Consider the following 22222-nt stretch of genomic DNA (forward strand, 5'->3'; position numbering starts at 1 on the left):
CTGCTTTCGTTCTCCCAAAGGGTTGAATCAAAAGGATTGAGTCTATGTGCTCAAGGTTTTTATGGTCTGGAAGATTACACGGATCTAAAGGTGCAAAAGTTGCTTGGGCAACCGTCTGTCTACCAAAGAAAAAAGGAGGCCTGGGTCTAAGACGTTTCGACAAGTGGAATATTACTCTCTGTCTTAGGTTCATTTGGTTACTATTCTCGGGTACCGATTCTTTATGGGCAAAATGGCATCATTTTCACAGTATAAAGGGCAAGAGCTTCTGGGAGATCAAAGCTTCTGCTACAGATTCCTGGATTTGGAAAGCAATTCTCAAGTTAAGGCCTCGAGCTGAGCAGTTTGTGAGAGTTACAGTGGGTGATGGCCGTATAGCAAGCTTCCGGTTCGACTCTTGGACGCCGTTTGGTCCACTTATAAAACATATCGGTCCTACGGGTCCCCTACAGCTTTGAATTCCATTGTCTTCAAAAGTAGTGGACGCTTGTAACTTATCCGGATGGAATTTCCCTCATTGCAGATCTGATTCAGTCCTGGATTTACAAGTTTTCCTAACTACCATTAAGCCTCCGTCCCTGTCTGGAGCAACTGATGAATATGCATGGGTTGTGGATCAAGTTAGAGGCAACTCCTACTCTTCTTCGCTCACATGGGAATGTCTTCGAACAAGGGACATGATTAAAAGTTGGCACAACGTGGTTTGGTTTCACGGCTCTATTCCCAAACATGCCTTCAACATGTGGTTATCTCACCTCAACAGATTCCCAACTAAGCAGCGTCTCTTTGCCTGGGGTCTTCTGCAGTACTCAGACTGTCCGTTCTGCCTTTCAACGATCGAATCCAGAGATCATCTGCTCCTATCCTGCAACTACTTGCTCACTATTTGGAAGCTAGCTCTGTCGAAGATAGATCCTGCTGGAGTAACTTTCCTCTCCTGGTCCGAGCTTCTCTCTTGGGTCAGAGCGTCATCTCTGCAAGCCCCCTCGCTCCTCCGTAAACTCGTTGCACAATCTATCATCTACAGTATCTGGAGGCAAAAGAACAACCTCATCCACAACGCTCAAGTAATTCCACCGGAATCTATCTTCAAGAACATCGATGAGGATATCAGGAACATCATTCATGCCAGAAGCAGCCGTAAGCGTTTCTGCAGTATGATGCAGTTCTGGTTAGCTTGATTTCACTATCCGTGATTTCCCAAATTTGATCTCCTTGTTTTTACCTTTTTTGCCAAGGAATCAAAAGCCATAGGCTTTCTTGTAATAGCCAAACTTTTCATTAACTATTCTAATGATATTCACAGTTTAGCAAAAAAACAACACTAGTAAACAAAACGAATTCTCCAACGCAAACAAGTGTTTCCTGTCGATATTCAACAAAGTATTTGTGAACTTAACTTTAAAAACGTGGAATTTCTTATTAATCACAAAACTTAATTCAAGATTGTTGAACTAAATGATATGGACACAATCCATGTCCAACCTTGCATTTCGACTTTCTTAAGAGTAAACCAAGATTGAAGTTGGTTATATGTTATCTATACCTTTTCTGGTTTCTTGTAAGTAGTATTAAGATGTCATTCATTCATCTTAATTGTGATAACCCGTCCTGTGGAATCCACTAGTCCACCGCTAGCCGCCCCAGTGGACCCCAAGCTGGCCCTGCAGGACATCAATCCTAACCCCTCACTGTGGATGAATAGTTCCTATCCACAGTGAGGGGTTAGGATCGATGCCCTGCAGGGCCAGCTTGGGGTCCGTTAGAGCGGCTAGCGGTGGGCTAGTGGGGTCCGCGGGACGGGTTGTCACATAATTGGTGACAGCTTGTCCTGTGGAAAGGTTGTTAAAGGGTGAGGACCAGGGTTAAAGGGTGAAGACCAGGGTTCGAGGAACGCCTGGCGCACCAATAACCTACTGGTGAATTTAGATGATTATTTTTATTCCACGGTGAGGGGTTCAGATCGATGCCTTACAGGACCAGCTTAGGATCCGTTGGGATGGCTAAAAGTAGGCTAATGGGATCCGCGGGACGGATTGTCATATTGATACTACTTACTAGTATAGATAGGCCTAACTCATAAGTCATAACTAAAAACTAATTTAAGATTGGAGGTTTTGCCACATACTTATATGTATATTATCCAAAATAATTTGTTACTGTATATGTAATATAAACCTCACACTCATGATGATATTTGAAACGTGAAGTTTGTGGCCTGATCATGATATACACAAGTACCTCAATATCGAAAAATCAGACTTTAGTTTTAATATTATCATAGATTACAGCAATGATTACTGTAACTTATATCAAAAGATAATTCGAACTGTCCCATTATTTTAAACAGTTCCTAACATTTCTTTTATGGAACTCTCGTCCGAATATGGTTAACTGTAGAATTTTAATAAATCTTGGTCGCATGAATTTGATGTTGTATATTTAAACGAAATGGATCCGTTGGCCGACCCAACGAATCCTATGTAATTGGGTATATTAAATTTGCCAAAAGCATATAAACAAATACAAATTATGAAACTATATGTTTCTGACAATTTATATTAGAATATTTGACACCTTTTAAGATGTCATCATATGATTACGGTATATATAACGAGTGTTAACGTGCGACATACAAGTTGTGAAAATGTGATACACATTTAAACTTATAACACTGCAAAGACAATTAAGTCTGAGCAATGTAGAAAACTACAAACCATAAACACCAAGAAATGGCATGAGAACAGAACCAATCCAAAGCTTGCCATCTTTCTCTTCCACTTCACTTATAAACCTTAATCTCTTTCCTTCCTTGTCCTCAAGTACCTCCAGAACCTCTCCTGATTCACTCAGCTTCACGGCTGTAGCATGAGGTCTTCCTCCAGTGAAGAGCGAGTGCAGGCGCGGGGCACTGATCGGAAGTCGAAGCACCAAATCTTTGAACCAAGTTTGAGAGAGCGAGAGTTTCGCGAAAAGACCTTTCTTTGAGTGTAAAGCGACCCAGAATTCTCCATTCGAGTTTCTTCTGATGTTGTCAGGGAAACCTGGAAGCTCAGCAAACACATCTTGGGTTCCTGCGTTTGGACCAGAGAGCCAAAGCCTTAGGATCTTGCAAGTGGTTGTTTCGACTACCAATACAAAAGACCGGTCTTTGCTTAGTGCAACGCCGTTTGCAAATGCAAGGCCTTGTAATAAGACCGTGGCTTTCTTGCTTGATCTATCATACTTGATAAACCTTCCAGTCTTATCAACGTTCAAAACAGCAGCTAAGAATTGCCTGAACATGACAACACTTTGGAGTTAAAATCATCATCACCAAGGGAAAAGGATAAACCAAGATTCATGCATCAATGTAAGAATCGTTTCATACTTTTGTAAACATGGATACAGAACCAACATGTAAAACTGGTAAAAGAAATATGTAAAAAAAACTTTTAGGTAGTTAGTTACTACCTTCTGGATACGTTTTAGCTTTTTTGAAAAGACAATGCACATAATAAGAAAGATTAAATTTTGTGGGGTGTTTCTACTTCATGTTACCTTCTCTGGAACTTGGCACTGGTATCCGTGAAGTAAATCACATCATCATGCTCATCAATGTCCAAATCATTAGTGAAACGAAGCGGCTGCCCCTCAGCTTCTGTAACTAAAAGTCTAGCTAAACCACCAGTAGGACCAACAATAAGAAGGCCAAAGTAAGCATCCGCTATGTAAAGATCTCCACTTTTCTTATCGAACCTCAATCCCAATGGCCTTCCACACACATGCTCCAACTCTGGTGCAAAAGGGCGAACACACATCTCCCTATAAAACAATTTCCACAAGTTGTAACACACATCTCCCTATATAACATAACATACATATCTCACCATATATCCTAAGGCTATGTTACCTCTGATCAAATCCAAACAATTTCACACAAGAAAGATAACAATTCTGAAAAAACACTGAGCAATTACTTCAGTTCCACCACCAAAATCCTCAGCAACCAACCAAAGTTGTCAAATTTTGTTTGGAAACGTACCTATTGGCCGATGTGTAAGCGAAATCGGTCCATCCAAGCGATTCACCGCGCCATTTCAAGACTCGACCGTCAGAGACGCCAACGTAGGGACCTTCCCCTGCTGGATCGAAAGCTATACTCTCCGGACCGGAGGCTCCGGTTAAGTTAACCACTTTCGCCGACGGGAAAACATCGCGCGAACCGGCGATTTTAGGCGGTGCGAAGATGCCGTAACCGGTTTGAGTAGTTGAGACAAGGATTGCTAGGATTGTTACAACCACTGTTAAGAATACTGTTACGAGAATCGTGGTCATTGTGGTGGTGGTCAGTGAGATTTTTGCACTCTGCTTCCTCTGTTCTCAGTGCTTCTTCTTTACTTTTTGTTTCTCGGAGAAACCTTAAAGAAATTTTGAGAAAGCTCCTTGTAATTTTTGTTTAATTCGGATTTAGCTTAACTAGTTGTTAATGAATCAATTATCTCCAGCAATATTAAGATTATGAAATACGAAACTACATGTTAATGGACTTTAGTGAAGCCCAGTACTCAGCCCAATTTAGTGCAGATAATGTGTTAAATAGCCCAATTAACACATTAGAAAATAAATGTCTCAAGATTTTTTTACTCATAAAGAAGAGAAAAAAAAAAAAAAAACAGTGCCAAATATTTGTTCTATTATAACAAGTTGATGGCGTGCCGTTAAACTATATGAAAAGTTTTTTTTTTTTTTTTTTTTTCTAATATAGCGTGAATTATTAATTTATTACTGGTATATTGTAATATACTATAAAAGTTACAAAAGTTGTTGTGAATCTATTTGTTTATGTAATGTGTGATATATACATGCAATCATAAAAATGAATAATATAGCAAGTTAATATTTTATATTGCTAGCATCTTTCAAGATATTATTTACTAGTGTCAAGGTATTTTTAAAAATGGTAAAAGTCACTTTTCAAAAAGTGCTTCAGTAAAAACAGTATTGAAAGATAAAAGAAGGACAATTAAGAATAATATTGACGTCAAAAACAAACTAATATAGCTAAAAAGCAAATACAAATTTATTCGATGTAGTTGATTTTATTTATTTATGATTAGTTTTTTTTTTTTTTTGGTGGAGATTTATGATCAGTTTTTTAACATATGCAAACTTCTTTTTTTTGGTAATGTGAACATATGCAAACTTTAGAAATCAAATAGATTTTACCAAAATGAGAAGTAGGAGAACAATACAAAACTGATACATTCATCACTTCTTCTTTTAGTATCATAATTATTGATGTTTCTAAGAACCAAGAGAAATATCACTAAAAGGGTTTGAAATGCGTTTCTTAGCTTTATAATTAAACGAATTCAGACGAGGAACACAATGATACAACCTTTATGTATTAAAATGATACGTAATATATATGAAATATAAATTCACGCGACAGATAAAAATAATAAAAGATTTGCTGGCAAATATGGCAAAGGAAAGAAAAGAAAAATAAAAGCAAAAGGGGATTTGGTGTGTCAATAATGTGGCTCTGTGTTCCATCGGAGGGACACTTACCGTATCTTGAATATTGTGGCCTAGTAGCCTTTGTAAGGGCATTTCATGTTTTGAGTGTATTCATATTATATTAAATCTTGAAATTATTGGCACAAATCTCGTAGGCAGAGATGAATGCGATTCGTTTGCATTTTCAAGTTAACAAAGTAAGGTGAGATGAGTATTGCCCACGATTTCGTACACTTAAATACACTATTTTATCATGTAGTTATAGTTATATTATTATATCCTTGATGAACTTTATTTGCTTAATTAGCTAAACGTGTAAACATTGATTAAAATATGTTGTATCCCAGCCATATAACTTAATCATCGCTTATTATCAATTTTGTACATTGCATGTTTCTTACATTATGAAACATAGTAGAAACTAGAAAGCTACGCATAAAAGTAGCTATAATCAGTTGAAGGCAAGTTTTAGACATCTTAATTGAACAAGGGAGTAGTCCGAATGCTAAAATCAGTATCATTAGAATACTTCGAAAAAACAACGTTGTTTTGGGCAATTTCTTAATGGTACCTAAGATGCTGGCTTGTTCAATACTTCGAGATGACCGTAGTCAAGCCTTTTTAGAATCTCTATATTTCATTAATTTATATATGCATAATGCATGCAGGATATTAAAAAAAAATGGAACTGCTGGTTGGATATATAAAAATGGAAATTTGGATAATATAGTTGGCAACTTCGCTTGTATTTTTGCTAGAAAATATTAATTAGCCGAAGTTCTAACTAACTATTGAACGTACTCATCTTTTTTTGTTTAAGTACACGAGTTAATATTAATTAGCCGAAGTTCTAACTAATTACTGAACGTACTCATCTATTTTTGTTCAAGTACACATGAATGCTAATGTGTCGACAAGAAAAAACAGATGAAGGCTAATCAGACAGGGAACCTGTTACCTGATATTATGAGAAAAAAAGTTATAGCTAGTAAGCTAGAAGCATAGCCTTTTCCATGCAAACATCAATAATGGAAATTTTTACTTAGAAATACCAATAATGGAAATTAAAAGGTGAAAGATATAGGATCTAACTCGAATGTTGTTTGAATAGCCACTGGTGTTTCTTTTGTTTTTTTTTTGGGTTTATTAATCCAATCAGAGCTCCTTACTGATGTTATATATGGCATCGTTGTAAATATATCAAACCTACTACAATACCACATACAACATTAACTTTAAGTCTGTGTGAATATCGCTGCTGCTGTATCTTTTAGAATAATGGCTGAGGTTTGATTCACCGTATCAAGACCGTAAAGCTAATTAAGTTTAAAATAATAATAGACCAAACGTAATCGTGTGGTTTCATAACATATTCACACACCGACGACAATATAATGCGAGTGTGTATTACATACATAAACTAATTTTATTTTGTCAATTACAATACCGATTGGGTACAACCACTCGGTGCACGCCGCGTTTTGATTACTATAATTAAATTGTTGGTTGATTTTTGATAAACATATCATATCCTCCAAATAATGTTTCATGTAGTTGACGACAATTCGTCGTATAACAATTCGTTAAGCAGAACCTACCTACTATTACGGTAGAACAGAAGCTCTGAATCATAGATGTTGCAATATCAAATTTGACTTGCAAAAAATTATTAATATTGTCTAACACTCTCTATATATAGTATATAAATTACGTGCTTTTAGTAACAATAAAGATGTCAACAGTAGAAAACAGCCGTCATTTTGTATATTTATGACTTATTTGCGTCTTCTGTTATTATCAACTAAAATCTATCATATTCACCTTGCTCTCTATTACATACTGTATCTATAGTTCTATACATATATACAAATAAGGTGAGTTAGCTATGCAGTAATATGATGGATTAGCAAAATCTCATTGTAAGACAACTTCCAAACGCTTCTAAAAGTTGTACACATCTTACATCGAATAGATACTATATTTAATCCCAAATATGGAATGGATTCATCTGTCAAAAAAAAAACTCTCATAACGTTAAACAAACTCCATTTTCAAAAAATAAATTTCTCCCAAGCCTTAAAAACACATGAAAATAAATATTCTTTCGGTTTTACTATTGAATGGGAAAAAGTGGACAACAAAAGAAGCGACCATTAAGGAGAAAAGCCTGAAGACAAGGGAAAGAGATAGAGAGGGCCATATTGTGCAATGTTCATGTTTATAGACGAAAGAGTGCCCTCCCCCTTCACATCACACTTCTATTTCACTATTTGTTTATTTATTTTTACCTGCTTGTTGATGAAGGATCTAGACAATACAAATAATATGAATGTTGTTGGGGATAAATCGGATCTGGTCCTTTTATTAACATACAATTCAAGAAAGTGTTTACAGAAAATGACAATAAAGTGCTAAGCACAGTTAATACGAAAATAATTGTTCTTCTCACTCTCATTGCCCAAAAAAGTCGATCCCCTTCCCTAACAATGACCTCTGGTATTTATAGTGGGTCATTGACCTAAGGTTTCTTCTGGCTCTTCCGCAAATGATGGTTTTGCCCCTGCGGCCAGATGGACCAAATCTATAACTTCAGGGCCTAAAATCTGGTGGATCTTCTATTTGGGCTTCACCAAATGTTGGGGGCAGAGCCCATATCCAACAATGGTCCCCCCTAGTCCGATGAGCGATGGATTGTTTGAGCTCGTCGGGTACAGTTCCGTGTCTCTGGGTCCGTCTTGTAGAAGGAACAAAAGATTTTAGGAGCTTTAAGACCTTCCGGAAGGTTCCATGATGAATAGTGCGTTGCGCACGTTTTTCGTGACATTCAAAGAGTTCCGGGATGATTAGTGCATTGCGCATGTTTTCTTAGGTGTGGTGGATTTTGAACGGGAGCTTTGAGGGTTTTATGCATAGCCGTGTTCGTCGATCGGATCCCGTGGCTCCATGGTCACATGTGAAGATGGTTGAAAGTTCGGAGGTCTCGTCGTGATGATGGTCATTGCGCGATGGCTTGTTGATTTGGAGACTTGTGAAATATTCAAGGCTTTGGCGCGATGGAGAGGTGGCGCACAGAGTTCGAAGGCGTGCCGGTCTCGGCGCGATGGAGCGTTGACGCGTGGAATCCAAAGGCATCCCGGTCTTGGCGCCTCGTCTCGTTGTCTGTTCTCGAAGCAGCCTTAGATTTGTTGAGCTTGTGACGAGTATTGGCGTTGAGCGGCTTGATACGAAGCGTGAAGCGACTTGATATGAGGCGTGGAGCTTGATACAGAGCGTGAAACGACTTGATACGAGGCGAAGAACTGTTTGATATGAGGCGAAGAGCTGCTCGATACGAGGCGTAGAGCTGTTTGATACGGTGGTGCGTAAGAGGATGGAGGTTTTGCACTTGTCGTGGAAGTCCACGATTTGAGTGATTATGGCGTGTGCGTTATCGTAGAGTGCATACAAAACGGTGCGATGATTTGGCTCGACGTGGCTAAGAGCATACGTGAAGTCGTGCTGTCTAAGTGCGTATATGAAAATGGTTAGATGATTTTTGTGATAGCGCCTAGAAGTGAAGTCATGTCGTGAAGATGATCTCCGCAGTTCCGCCTAAATGCGAAGCCATGGTGTGAAGATGATCTCGAGCCCTTCCCGGAGTTTGCTACCAGAGGTGCCGACGAGACTGCTCGAGAGTGATGTATCTTCGTATTGCTTTCCTTTTTTTTTGTATTGCGAACATCGTTGCTTTATGAACTTGGTCATTCATACTTTTATTGAGGATTTTCGCGCAAAGGTTGATTATTTCCGATTTTTGTTATCTTAACTATGATGGAATTGCTTTTGATTTTTTTTTAATCCTTTTATCGTTGCGGGGCATATTTCGCAGTGCAGGACGTCTCCTGGCTTACCCTGGATATGTTATTCCCCGTAACGCTGAGAGTAGACAAGACGGACTTGTCGTACTAGTTAGGTGCGTTCAGTCGTTACCGGCTTACCCTGTAGGTGCTGCAAGAGTTGCAAGAGTTTGTGAGTCGGGGTCTTCGGCTTATTTACTCTGCTCTCTGCTAGCTTTTTGTGAGTCTGGGCTTGGCTTATAAATCCTTACCAAAGTAAGGATGTGGATTATTTCACCACTGCAGCCATGCGGAGCTATTGCAAGTATGGACTCGGCTTTCAATCTTTACAAAAGTAAAGTTTGTGGATTATTTCACCACTACACCCATGCGGAAAGCACGTTTAGAATCGTACACCTGGCCAGGACGACAATGTGCAAGCTAATCGTTAGCAAGGCAGTATTGCCCGAAAACTCACTGGGTGCGGCTTTTGCGTCCAGCTTATCCCATGAGTTTTTTTTTTGGCTTGAGAGGTTCTCATTGCGCTATAGATGGCAATCATTGCTCCTTGATGTGTTCTGGTGAATGTGCGGTGGTTTTCCGGCGCGCTGTCTGGTGGGTGCTTGTACGATGTCAGCGTGATGGTATGGTAGTTGACGCGGAGGCAACATTGCTCGTGTGACGATTTGTAGACTCTAATGCGTGTTCGATTGGCTTGTTAGTAGACGTCGCATGTTGCGATGGAAAGGGTGCAAGTCGATCGGGTGGCGACGTACTAGGTGAGCGCCCTAGTGAGAAGACATACAAAGGCTCTTGGCAGCACCTGTGGCTAATGTGCGTGGATCTATATATGGTGGGGTGGCATGATGGAGACGATGGCGAGGCTGAGACTTTGCGTACGAGATTGTGGCGAGATTGAAAATTTTGCGTACGAGATCGTTGCTAGATCGAGAAGATGGCGAGATCGAGACTTTTGCGTACGAGATCGTGAGTTGCGAGCTCGAGTGAGAGTTGCGAGATCAAGAGTGTGAGATCGAGGGTTGCAAGCTCAAGCGAGAGTTGCGAGATCAAGACTTTGGTGGCGAGGTGGCTGTGCGCGAGTTGCGGTTCATGATTGCTGGAGCGTGCGGTGGCTATTGGTGAGGTGCTTGGCGAGGTTGAGGTCGAGCTAACTGCTTGCACGAATCTTGATACGTTTGCTGCGTTTCCTATTGCGAGATTGCAAGGTCGTGTCGCGTTGGCGAGCTCAACACTTCTGCATATGGAATCATTGGCGAACTCAATACTTCTCCGTATGAAATCATTGGCGAGCTCAACACTTCTCCGTATGAAATCATTAGCGAGCTCAACGCTTCTCCGTATGGAATCATTGGCGAGCTCAACACTTCTCCATATTTAATCATTAGCGAGCTCAACACTTCTCCGTATGAAATCATTGGCGAGCTCAACACTTCTCTGTATGGAATCATTGGCGAGCTCAACACTTCTCCATATGGAATCATTGGCGAGCTCAACACTTCTCCGTATGAAATCATTGGCGAGCTCAACACTTCTCCGTTTGGAATCATTGGCGAGCTCAACACTTCTCCGTATGGAATCATTGGCGAGCTCAACACTTCTCCGTATGAAATCATTGGCGAGCTCAACACTTCTCCGTATGAAATCATTGGCGAGATGGTGTGACTTGCGTCATTCGCGGACAAGATGATTGCCGGCAAGATCGAGAAGTTAGCGAGCTGCAAGGTGACCTGCTTGAGGGTTCGCGAGATACTGTGATCGCAAGATGCTGTCAAAGGTGTTGCATTTGATACTTGGCGGGTTTGAGGGCTGATGAGGTCGAGATCGTGGCTTGATCGAACTTCCGGTGAGCCCAAAGGGTCGTTTCGAGGTCGCCGTTACGGGATATGTGTGCGAGATCGAGATCGTATTCGGGCGTGGAGAATATCGATGATTGTTCGTTGCGAGTAACAAGTGTTTGCGTATGGGCGTGGTACGCGGGATGAGATGTTGTTTGTGTCGTCCGGGGTGCGAGGATAATTTGGGTGTGATTGGTTGGAGCGACGCACGTAGCGCCTACGGCTTCACGGTCGGTTGGATTGATGCCAGCAGCTACACGAACGGGGGCGTAGCGCCTACGGCTAAGCCATTGGTTGGAGCAACACACGTAGCGCCTACGGCTGCGCGGTCAGTGAGTGTTGCGTCCTCGACCGTAGCTGCTTCGGTCCTATCGACGCTTTGGAGCTGGTTCGTCCTCGCGTGGGTGCGCCCCATATGGTGCGCCTGGGAGACTTGACGCGGGCCGCAGAAGTTGACGATTTCGTCTAGCCCCACGGTGGGCGCCAAATTGTTGATGGAGGATCTAGACTATATAAATAATATGAATGTTGTTGGGGATAAATCGGATCTGGTCCTTTTATTAACGTAGAACTCAAGAAAGTATTTACAGAAAATGACAATAAAGTGCTAAGTGCAGTTAATACGAAAATAATTGCTCTTCTCACTCTGATTGCCCAAAAAAGTCGATCCCCTTCTCTGACAATGACCTCTGGTATTTATAGTGGGCCATTGACCTAGGGTTTCTTCTGGCTCTTTCGCAAATGACGGTTTTGCCCCTGCGACTAGATGAGCCAAATCTATAACTTCAGGGCCTAAAATCTGGTGGATCTTCTATTTGAGATTCACCAAATGTTGGGGGCAGAACCCATATCCAACACTGATTGCATTATTTTATATATATATATATATATTAAATTTTATCATACTCTTCAACCAAAACAAGCACTTTTCACAACGCATTGTTCTTTTTTTTTGTCGTCTAATGTTATATTGATAAAACTTGGAATGTTACAATGAGAAATACAATTTTGTCGGCCGAAAAACGATATATCCCCAAAGTCTGAAGCTCAAACTAAAGAAGCTAGACCAACAGACAAAGCATAAGTCCCCAAAGACAACTAAAACTACAAAACAGAAAGTTTGAAAGATAAAACGAAAGAGATCGAAACCAAGAAGATAAGGCAAAATAACAATAAACCCCAAAAGCTAAACACTAGGTCACAACGCATTGTTCTTAGAAATTTTAATTTCTGTCCACTATTTTAGTATTTTAGCAAAGAAATGATAGGGCGTCAACTTTTATTCGATTTAAAATATCATTTTTTATAACTTAAATTAATAAATTTGAGCAGTCCAAGTTTATTCCAGCACATTCACAATGACAAAGAAAAACAAACCCTACCGACTAGTTCTACAGCATTTATGTTAATTTCGCCAATCCTATTGCTTACGAAAATGTGTATATATATATATATATATATTTATTCAACTTTTCTACTTTACTTTTTCTTTCTATTTTGGTCAATTACTTATGCTTTCTTACTATTCATATATATGTTTTAACTATTCATATTTTATAATATATATGTACACATGACAGCACATAGTTGATAATTTGATATATATATAGACCTGAATGAGTTTAGTAACCGGGATATCTCAATATCAAAGATAAAGTTACCGTTGAGCAAGCAAGCCTCAAATGAATACTATAAATGCAAAAAGAAATCATATATACATGAAGATGGATCACATATCTTAACGAGGGACCTAAGCCACTCAACTACCTCACTTCAACCCGAAAACTTCTCGGATTACGTTCATTGCATGTGGTCCAATTCACATGTCACTATGACACACATCCACCAAATATGACATTCTCAGCTCACCTCTCTGTACATAAAAACCAATTATGTATATTTATTTAACTTAAATAATTTAAGGGGGTTTATTATTATTATTATTATATATATATAATATATAATATGTATATAATATATAATATATTAATATATTATACTATATTATTATATATATATTATATTATATATATATATGATGCTAACGTTTAAGATGTTAAATTATTGTGTTTATATAGTAGAAAAATGTTTTAACAAAATTTTTATTTTTCTTTAATGTGAACATGACATTTGAACCACATAATAAAGTCAAACACAGACACAAATAATGTGTTCGAAACAATATGGAAATGTAACATGCTCTAGAGATGGAAAAGTGAAAATATAATATCGGGTCTACTTAGAGGTTTTTAGGTCAGTACTCACTACTCAGTACTAAAAAGCTACTACATCCTTTTTCCAAACTGAATATCATTGTTGATCAGATTAATTTCGAACCCAAATACTTTGATAACACAGCCGGTCTAAAAAATGACGAGTGTATGTGTCTCAGTGTCTCGTAATGTTTTTAATTTTATATTGATGAAGGTGTTTGTATTAGAGAAAAGAAGAAGAGAGAGGGTCCTCGTAAAAAAGAAAAAACAATGGATGGTTGTGATGAAAAGAGAGGAATAGATAGAGAGAGATGATCTGTAATTAATAGAAGATCCATTCGACTAGTGTGGATAATTAAAAGCATGTCTTCCCGACATTGTGGATTACAGTTAAATAGACCACTCGATATCGAGCCATATCTTTTTGGTCAATTCCACCATCCTTTGATTCCTTTTTATCAATTCTTCTCCTTCTTTGAATTACTTGAGTGTCTTTACTCTTTCATGTCTTTTATTTGGTCCATTTGGTGTTAAACAACAAAACAAAACAAAAAAAAAGTAGATGACTTGTGGACTCATCATGTTGAATTACATTGATTTAAAAAATGGTTTATCTTTTTGTTTATGGATTAAGAGAAGATTTCATCTGGCAAATTAAAAGATTATATCAATGGGATTTTAAAATGGAATGTGTCAGCTTGCATGAAACTCATAGGTTGACTTTTTGGCGTATGATAATTTAAAACCCTAAGATCCTTTTTTCTTTCCTGTGGATAAAACTTAAAAGTAGGAATAGATAAAAAAAAAAAAAAAAGATATTAGGCTATTGTTAAATTCGCTTGTAATGATCTTTGTTGTTTCTTACAACTATTTTGTAGTGTAATTCAAATTGTAACCATGCATCACTCACTCACTAAAATGGAACCCACTAGGCGAATGAATGAGAGAGTACGTTGCTATTGGAAGGACTTTGACGTGTGGCCCCTAGAGGTCGACACGGTCGCGGGTATAAGTAAAGATGAAATATATGTCGATAATGGCAAATCATGCTGATGGGATTGGGCAAATGACAATGGGAAACAAATCTTTTGCTATAGAATCGATTAAATATTGGCATGTCGTTGCCACCACAAAACCCAACTGCTCATTACTTCACGTTTCGCTGAATATTGTTATTTTTTTTTCATTTATTTTTCTTATTTATTTATGTGTTTGTCTTAAATTGGAGCAAAAAAACAAGTGAACAATTTAATGATTATTAAACCATAAAAATAGAGGCGTCTTTGATGACGTCACCTGTATCTCTCAAGATTTTGGCGGATCCCGTTTCTACATTTATTTGTTCTCCTCAATTACTTGAAGTTTTGGAAAAATCTTAGGGGTGTATTGAAACAATGATTTTGGAGGATTTGATGGGATTTAAAAAATTTGAAATTTTGATAGATTTTAGGGGAATTGTTATGATTTATGGTAAAATTCTTTTAAATCCCACCTAAAACCATGAGATTTGTATTTCTGTATTTTTAACTAAACAAATCCTCCAAAATCCTCCAGAATTCATAAAACTTATTAAAATCCAAATCCACACACTGTTTTGAATAATAGTGGATTTCAAAGTAGATTTTTAAATCATCAGTTGAATAACAATGGATTTTATTAGACTTTTTAAAATCTATGATTGGATAACATAGGATTTGTAACTTTTACACAAATCACTTAAAATGTCAAGTTGAATACACCCCCTTAAACTCATATATATTAATATTATGGATTTTTTTAATTTATTTATTGAATAAGGCTTCAAATTATCAAGATACCATATTTTATGAAGTAAATTGATTAGTATGACTCCAAATAAAGATATATAGCTAACAAAATCATCTAAACATTATACAAAATTAGATTTTCATTTTTTTTTTTAGATTTTCATTTTTATAAGTAGAATAGTATCTTATTTGATATTGTCGGCGCTTTTAATTGATGACTAACAAATGTGATTTCATCCAAACTATTAGCAACCAAAATTATTTGATTGTTTTAGTTTTTTTGTAAGTTCGACCCTCCATTTTAGTTTTATGTATATATATCTAATTGTTTCTTGAATGTTTTTACTGATACACGTATTTCAGTTTGTTTGTTACGGTTAGTTTACTTGTATGCAGATATAGTTATTTTACAAACACTAAAAAATTTGGTAACTATTTTTTTATTTTTGGGTGAAAATCATTAAAAAATATAGATGATGTTATAGTATTATATTGGATAATAAAATAATGATGAGATATACTATAGTTTTGTTTTTTAAAAAAATAAAATCTTGCAACTCTATTCCCTAAAAAGATTTTAGGGGTTTATATATATAAATATTTCAAGCGGTTGTGGTAGTACCGTAGTAGTAGTATATAAAAGCCAATGTTTTGAAACTCGAATCGGACCGGCCGGTCAAACCAGTTTAACCGTGAACCGGAAAGTATTCCGATCCGGTTTATGCTAAAAACCCAAGCATTTAAAAACTTGCATATAACCGGAAAAACCTAGCTAAAATCGGCTAACCGGCAGTTGAACCCGCGGTTTGGGTTAATTACAAGGACTAAAATTTAAACTTAAACGAATCTAAAGATAGTGATGCAGGTACCAACTAATATAGTAAAACAATTATGTACGTTTTCCTCCATCTTTCGAAGTGGGACAACATATATTTTAAAATTGAAGATGGTTTATTCTTTTATTTCCATTGTGATTTTTTTTTCACCTTCCAATCTCGTTTTTTTTGTTTTCTTGTAAACACCAATCTCTATTTTTGTTTGGATTTTACATAATTATGTATGGAAATTTATATTTATGTTTTAAAATAAAACGATGTAAAAAAATATCAATAAAACCAATATATACATATATATAAGAATAATCTCTATTAAAATTCAGTAAACTTTTGACTCGTGGTTGGACCGGGTCGACCCAGTGACCCGGTGAATCGGAAAGCTTTTCGGTTTGCCTCACGAGTAGGATTTAAAAACATTGATAAAAGCAAAGCACACCTCCTTATCTAATCCTTAAAAATCCTCCAAAAGATTTGTTTTGATTATTATTTTTTTTTTTTTGTCTTTTTTTTTCCCCCTCTGCGCTGTCTTCTCAAGAAAATACAAAAACATAATTTATATATCGAAAACTCTTCTTTTGCTTTCTCCACAATTCAAAGCTTAAAATTAGTTTTATTCTTTCTTTTTTTTCCCTCTCTCTCTTTTGCAAGATTTGGTAGAAGAAGAAGAATAAACATATTAATCAGATCTTGTTTTTAAGTGCAAACACATCCCATCCTTATTTTAAAACTAAAAAACGCATCAAATCCCGGAGAAAACAAAAAAAAAAATTGATTTTTTCTAGTGAAGAAAACAAAAAAAGTCGAAGACTTTACATCTGGGCTCATCGATTGGAGAGATAAGTAAGATCTTCTTGCAATGGGTATGGCAGCAGAATCACAGTTTCATGTATTAGCTGTTGATGATAGTCTTTTTGATCGGAAACTTATTGAGAGATTGCTTCAAAAGTCTTCGTGTCAAGGTAATCATAATCATTATAATGAGTGTTTTGAAAAGTGTCTTAATCTTTTGTATGATAGAATCGAAGAAAAGATCTAAACTTTGTTTGTTATGTATGTTTTGGGTATTTTTTTGTAGTAACTAGTGTTGATTCAGGCTCAAAGGCTTTAGAGTTTCTCGGTTTAAGACAAGGTATTGAAAGTAACGATCCAAATGCGCTTTCTACGGCTCCTGTAAATCACCAGGTTTTGTTAAAATCTTGTTCCTTTTTTAATCAGCTCAATGTTTTATTAGTTATCTTACTATTATTGTTTTTGAAAAAACTGGAAAGTTTTGGTTCTGAGTGGTTTCTTCTTGTGGTTTGATTGTGACTGTTTTTTTTTAACAGCAAGTTGAAGTCAATCTTATAATAACTGATTATTGTATGCCAGGCATGACTGGTTTTGATTTGCTCAAGAAAGTCAAGGTAAAATTTGTTATAGAGAAACTTAGAAAGTCAATAGGAGATCTCTCTTTGGAATGAGAATATTTACTCTTGTGATTTGTTTATTGATGCTTTGTTTTTTTATTTTTATTTTATTTTGCAGGAATCATCAGCTTTCAAGAACATACCAGTAGTTATAATGTCCTCTGAGAACGTTCCTGCAAGAATCAGCAGGTAAAGAACAATGAAAAGATGTAGAAGTTTGAGCTTGGACCCCTTCAGATTGCGTTTTGTTTTGCACAGAGGGAAGTTCTGATGTTATTGTGTCATAATCTGTCTGAACAGATGTTTAGAAGAAGGTGCTGAAGAGTTTTTCTTGAAACCAGTAAGATTGGCTGATCTTAACAAGTTGAAACCTCATATGATGAAAACTAAGTTGAAGAACCAGAAGCTGGAGGAGATTGAGGAACCTTCAAAAGACGAAATTGGAACTGTAACAGCAGCAGCAGTTGTACCAGAGATTAAAGGCTCTACAACAACCGAAATCGAAATCTTGCCTCTGCAACAAGATCTGGTATTAGTACAACAAGGGGAGCAAACGTTGAGTACTACCAACAAGAGGAAGTCAATGGAAAAGGGTATCTCTACAGATAGACCACGTCCTAGATTTGACGGTATCACAACTGCTGTCTGATCTATAGCTATAATGCTTCGTTTTTGGGGTTTCTGATTTTAGAGTTTTGTAGATTGTCGTAGGAATGCTTCTGCTGGTACAATACATGGTTTTAGTCGGGTATGCAGAGAGGGGGATATGATGATGATGTATGGGATAATGTTTATATGGACATCAGTAAATCTTACATGGTGAATAACCCATTTCCCAATTTTTTACTTTTGGTATAAAGAAACTCAACTTGACTATCTGAAAACGGTATAAACTATAAAGGATCTGTAGATGTCATCCTTTTTTCCAACTGTAGTTTTCAATGCATTCACAGTTTCCTTTGATATGTATAGATAGGTGCCTGTCCTAGTGGACAAAAAGGTTTAAATCTGGTAAATTCTGGTGCAGATGTGTCACGGTTAGTTCCATGTTCTTGTTTCTTACCTAACCTGAAACAGAATTTCAGAACAAGTTGCTCACTGTATCCTCTCCTATTCTCACTTCTCAGATCCAGAATTTTTATAAGATTTGTGTTTTACATTGGAGAAAGATCCGTACTTACTACGTAATAATCATGTTCTAACCGTAATAATCATGTTCTAACCGCATATGTTGGCTTTGAAGCCTATAATACAGATTTAACCCCAAAACAAGCGACATTACAAATCCAAAATAATTAATTTATTGCTTTATGTGTTTTCAAAAACCAAATTATGTTTTATGGTTTGTTACATAGATTCTAACTTCAAGAACCTATGAAACTACAAAAGCTGAGACAATAACAAAGCCAAACAAATTCCATTGAACCGATTGTCAAACCGAAAATTGAAAAAGTCGGTTCGGGCTACAAGCGGATGACTAACGACAACGATGTCGTTTACACTTTTTGTTGTTGTAGTTGCTTTTGTTTTTATATTGGAGGACACTTGCAACGCCGTTTGGTCTCATTCTTCGAAGTCACATTTTTTTTTTCTTTTTTTGAAGCTTTCAGAATTCAAATAAAATTATGATAATATATTTACTACTAATTAAATGAAGATGATTTAAATTCTAAGTTCTTTTCCCAAAATGATGTAAATTCAAAATGGTTTAAATGTAAATTCTAAGTTCTTCGACCAATGATTTAAAAAATGATGTAAATTCAAAATGAAATTAAATAAATTAGAGATTGATTCCTAACATTGGGGCTTTCTTGTACAAAAAATAATAATTAACATATATGTGCTTTTAGTAAGCGGATAAGAATGTATTGAAAAAAACAACATTTGATTTTTTTCTTTGTGTATATTTTTACTTTGAAAATTTGTATGACTATAAAATGTCTAAATATTCTAACCTTGATAAATTAAAATTCATCAACAAAATGTAGACCTTAAAAAAATCAGTAGGTATAATGGTTATGTGGGCAAAGAGCGGTGATCAAAAGAGTGAATTCTGATAAAAAAGAGTGAGTTTTGTGAGTAGTGGTGAGTTGTGTGAGTAGTGAGAGTAGTGGTTAGTGATCAAAAGAGTGAGTAGTGGTTATCTCCCTCCTAGTGGTGGTGATTAAAATTGAGAGTTGTGTGAGGTGGGATGATCAAATCTGGTAATAAATACAATGAAACAATGTTAACCGATACAAACCACTTTTGGTTTTGATCTCACACTCAAAAGCTGATTAACAACAGTGTTGAGTCTCAATGGAAGCAAATTTTAAAAAAAAAAATAAAACAAACAAACAAAATCTGCAGCAGAGTCTTAAATCAGAACATGAAATCAACGGTAAGAAATTATTGAAGAAAACATGCAGGAATCATCAGCTTTCAAGAACATACCAGTAGTTATATAATGTCCTCTGAGAACGTTCCTGCAAGAATCAGCAGGTAAAGAACAATAATAATCATGTTTTAACGGCTTATGTTGGCTTTGAAGCATATAATACGGATTTAAACCCAAAACAAGCAACATTACAAATCCAAAATAATGAGTTTATTGGTTTTCAAAAACCAAATTATGTTTTATGGTTTGTTACATAGATTCTTACTTCAAGAGCCTATGAAACTACAAAAGTTGAGAAAAGAACAAACTAAAGAGCACAGGTTTTGAAGGCAATGTCAAGATCAGAGATCAAATCATCAGCATCTTCAATTCCTGCTGATATACGGACAAGATCTTCGGTCAAGCCTCTGGCCTCACGCACTTCTGCAGGTATGCTTGCATGTGACATGAAGCATGGCATGCTTATAAGTGACTTAACACTCCCTGTTGTCAAAGAAAAATTGTGGAAGAGATCAAAATCCAAAACTATCCCAAAGCTTATTAGAGCTTCTTCAGAAGAAACAGAATATAAGTAATTATTTGAGTCTCACCAAAACTGACAGCTATACTGAAGTATTTGGTGGTTTCTACAAGATGCTTTGATAGCGCAACCGATCCAGTTATAAAGCTAAAAACTGATCCTGCACCCTTAGCCTGCATATTTGAAAAGAGTTAAATCTTGAGAACAGTATCGTCTTCTTTTTATATTCGTATATCAGTTAATGTTTTTTAGTACCTGAGAGAAGTGGAGATCGTGACCAGGATGATCTGGTAGACCAGCATAGTACACTTTCTTCACTCTTGGATGAGAAGACAAGTACATTGCAATTTTCCTTGCGTTTTCCTGAAGATTTTTGCCAGCTAATAATGTAAGTAATGAAATCAACCAAAAACAGAGAGACAACATCATTTCCACGTAAACTAGAGGTATTAGTGTTCAGACCTGTTGCTTTTCTATACGTAAATCCATTGTCTTTATTCCTCGTAGGCACAGCCAACAGTCGAAAGGAGCTAATCCAGAACCTTCTGAATTTTGAAGGAAATACAACTCCTTTGCCAATCTGGAAATTTTAACACCAATATATAAAGAAAGGCAGATGTTTCAAAGAAATGTCTCATATACTTGAAAGCAGATCATAGAAAAGAGTAGAGACAACATACTTTTCGCCTTTTACAGCAAGCACACCCGCCATCACATCACTGTGTCCGGCTATAAACTTAGTAGCCGAGTGCATCACAATGTCTAGCAAGCCAGACAAGTTGAAATATGAGTGTTAAGAAGTAAATCTAAGGATTAAAACAAAACTTTTAGCGAAGTCAGAGTTGTTTTACACACCAGCTCCTAGTTCTAATGGCCGAGAGAGCACCGGTGACATAATACTGTTGTCCACCAACACAATCGCACCTTGAGCATGAGCCATCTCAGCTATTTTCTAAAAACACAGCAAACCATAGAACAATTTTAATATTACAGCAAACCAAGTCGATTTCAGCCATGTGGCCTTCTGGCTCCAAACTTTAAAAAAAAACAGAAAATTTACTCGTATTTCAGAAATTTGTTGTCTGGGGTTTGTTGGAGACTCAAGCCACACAAGCTTTGTCTTGGGACCAATTGCAGCAGCAACCTCGTCTAATTTAGTTGTGTTTACTCGTCTACAAGATATCAAATAGAATCATTAGAGTTATCTTAGTTTTGAAGAATAAGTAGTTATAAAATTTCGAATGAGAGGTAGCAATACTAACTTTACCACAACGCCAAATCTCGGAACTACTTGGGAGAGTAATCTGTCTGATCCACCATATACATCATCTCCAGCAACAATTTCTTCACCTATGGAAACAAAACCAAATATACTACAATGAGACCAAGCCTAAGGTACCAATCTAAACGAAAGACATAAGAATTCAGGAGAAGTCAAAAATTGGAAATTACCATTTTTGATAAGGTGTGTAACAGCACTAAGAGCAGCCATTCCACTAGTGAAGCAAAATGCTCTATCTGCCTTGTCAAGCTTCGCAAGGAGACTAACAAAAGGAGAAAACTTTTATAAGAAACGCTGAAGCAACACACATACAAATAGAGCTAAATCACCTCGGAATCGAGAAGATGCTAAAGCAACAAGTACCTTTCCAATGCATCCCTTGTAGGATTCCCACTTCTTGTATAATCATAAGGTCCATTTTCAATAGCAGAGGGCTAGATATAAGCATAAAAACAGTATCAAGTGACAAAATCTTCCCATGAAAATAATGAATTATGCCTCAGTACCTGCTTAAAAGTAGCAGTTTGGTAAAGAGGAGTGCTCAATGCATCAAAGGGATCAAATTCATTATCCACGTTAACCAGTAACGTAGAGACGCTAACTTCTTCTTTAATATTCATAGCTGCAAAACATTGAAACACCCATCAAT

The 22222-nt window shown here is 36.8% G+C and overlaps 3 protein-coding genes across 5 annotated transcripts in view; 1 reads left to right on the forward strand and 2 right to left on the reverse strand.

Moving 5' to 3' along the window:
• Positions 2640-4415, reverse strand: LOC104781605 (protein STRICTOSIDINE SYNTHASE-LIKE 10-like). The gene is made up of 3 exons (XM_010506320.2): positions 4025-4415; positions 3541-3804; positions 2640-3277 (listed from the first exon to the last, which is right to left on the reverse strand). The coding sequence occupies exons 1-3, from the start codon at positions 4315-4317 to the stop codon at positions 2710-2712; spliced, it is 1125 nt and encodes a 374-aa protein (XP_010504622.1). The 5' UTR covers positions 4318-4415; the 3' UTR covers positions 2640-2709.
• On the forward strand, positions 16845-18435 carry LOC104781606 (two-component response regulator ARR9-like). Of its 2 annotated transcripts, XM_010506321.2 has the most exons (5): positions 16845-16947; positions 17064-17170; positions 17314-17391; positions 17513-17583; positions 17695-18435. In XM_010506321.2, the coding sequence occupies exons 1-5, from the start codon at positions 16845-16847 to the stop codon at positions 18041-18043; spliced, it is 708 nt and encodes a 235-aa protein (XP_010504623.1). In that variant the 3' UTR covers positions 18044-18435. The 2 variants fall into 2 exon arrangements, with proteins under 2 accessions (XP_010504623.1, XP_010504624.1); XM_010506322.1 differs by lacking the exon at positions 16845-16947 and having other exon boundaries at positions 17079-17170; positions 17357-17391.
• Positions 19929-22222, reverse strand: part of LOC104781607 (cystathionine beta-lyase, chloroplastic) — a 3423-nt gene continuing 1129 nt past the window's right edge. For both annotated transcript variants that reach the window (XM_010506324.2, XM_019244832.1), the window contains exons 3-13: positions 22080-22195; positions 21937-22007; positions 21744-21835; positions 21554-21641; positions 21352-21463; positions 21147-21243; positions 20972-21053; positions 20754-20871; positions 20547-20654; positions 20362-20464; positions 19929-20254 (exon numbers count right to left, since the gene is read on the reverse strand). In XM_010506324.2, coding sequence (XP_010504626.1) covers positions 20079-20254; positions 20362-20464; positions 20547-20654; positions 20754-20871; positions 20972-21053; positions 21147-21243; positions 21352-21463; positions 21554-21641; positions 21744-21835; positions 21937-22007; positions 22080-22195 — 1163 coding nt within the window. In that variant the 3' untranslated portion in view covers positions 19929-20078. The remainder of the gene's footprint in view (positions 20255-20361; positions 20465-20546; positions 20655-20753; positions 20872-20971; positions 21054-21146; positions 21244-21351; positions 21464-21553; positions 21642-21743; positions 21836-21936; positions 22008-22079; positions 22196-22222) is intronic.

Source organism: Camelina sativa, chromosome 4 (genome assembly GCF_000633955.1).
Source record: "Camelina sativa cultivar DH55 chromosome 4, Cs, whole genome shotgun sequence".
Classification (NCBI taxonomy): domain Eukaryota; kingdom Viridiplantae; phylum Streptophyta; class Magnoliopsida; order Brassicales; family Brassicaceae; genus Camelina; species Camelina sativa.

Bases quoted from the DNA above. Each gene is read 5' to 3' on its own strand.
- LOC104781605 (XM_010506320.2), bottom strand. From the start codon at position 4,317: ATGACCACGATTCTCGTAACAGTATTCTTAACAGTGGTTGTAACAATC. The intron at 3,805-4,024 runs GTACGTTTCCAA...ATTGTTTTATAG, and splicing joins GCTTACACATCGGCCAATAG to GGAGATGTGTGTTCGCCCTT. The intron at 3,278-3,540 runs GTAACATGAAGT...TGTCATGTTCAG, and splicing joins AGTGCCAAGTTCCAGAGAAG to GCAATTCTTAGCTGCTGTTT.
- LOC104781606 (XM_010506321.2), top strand. From the start codon at position 16,845: ATGGGTATGGCAGCAGAATCACAGTTTCATGTATTAGCTGTTGATGAT. The intron at 16,948-17,063 runs GTAATCATAATC...ATTTTTTTGTAG, and splicing joins TCAAAAGTCTTCGTGTCAAG to TAACTAGTGTTGATTCAGGC. The intron at 17,392-17,512 runs GTAAAATTTGTT...TTTATTTTGCAG, and splicing joins ATTTGCTCAAGAAAGTCAAG to GAATCATCAGCTTTCAAGAA.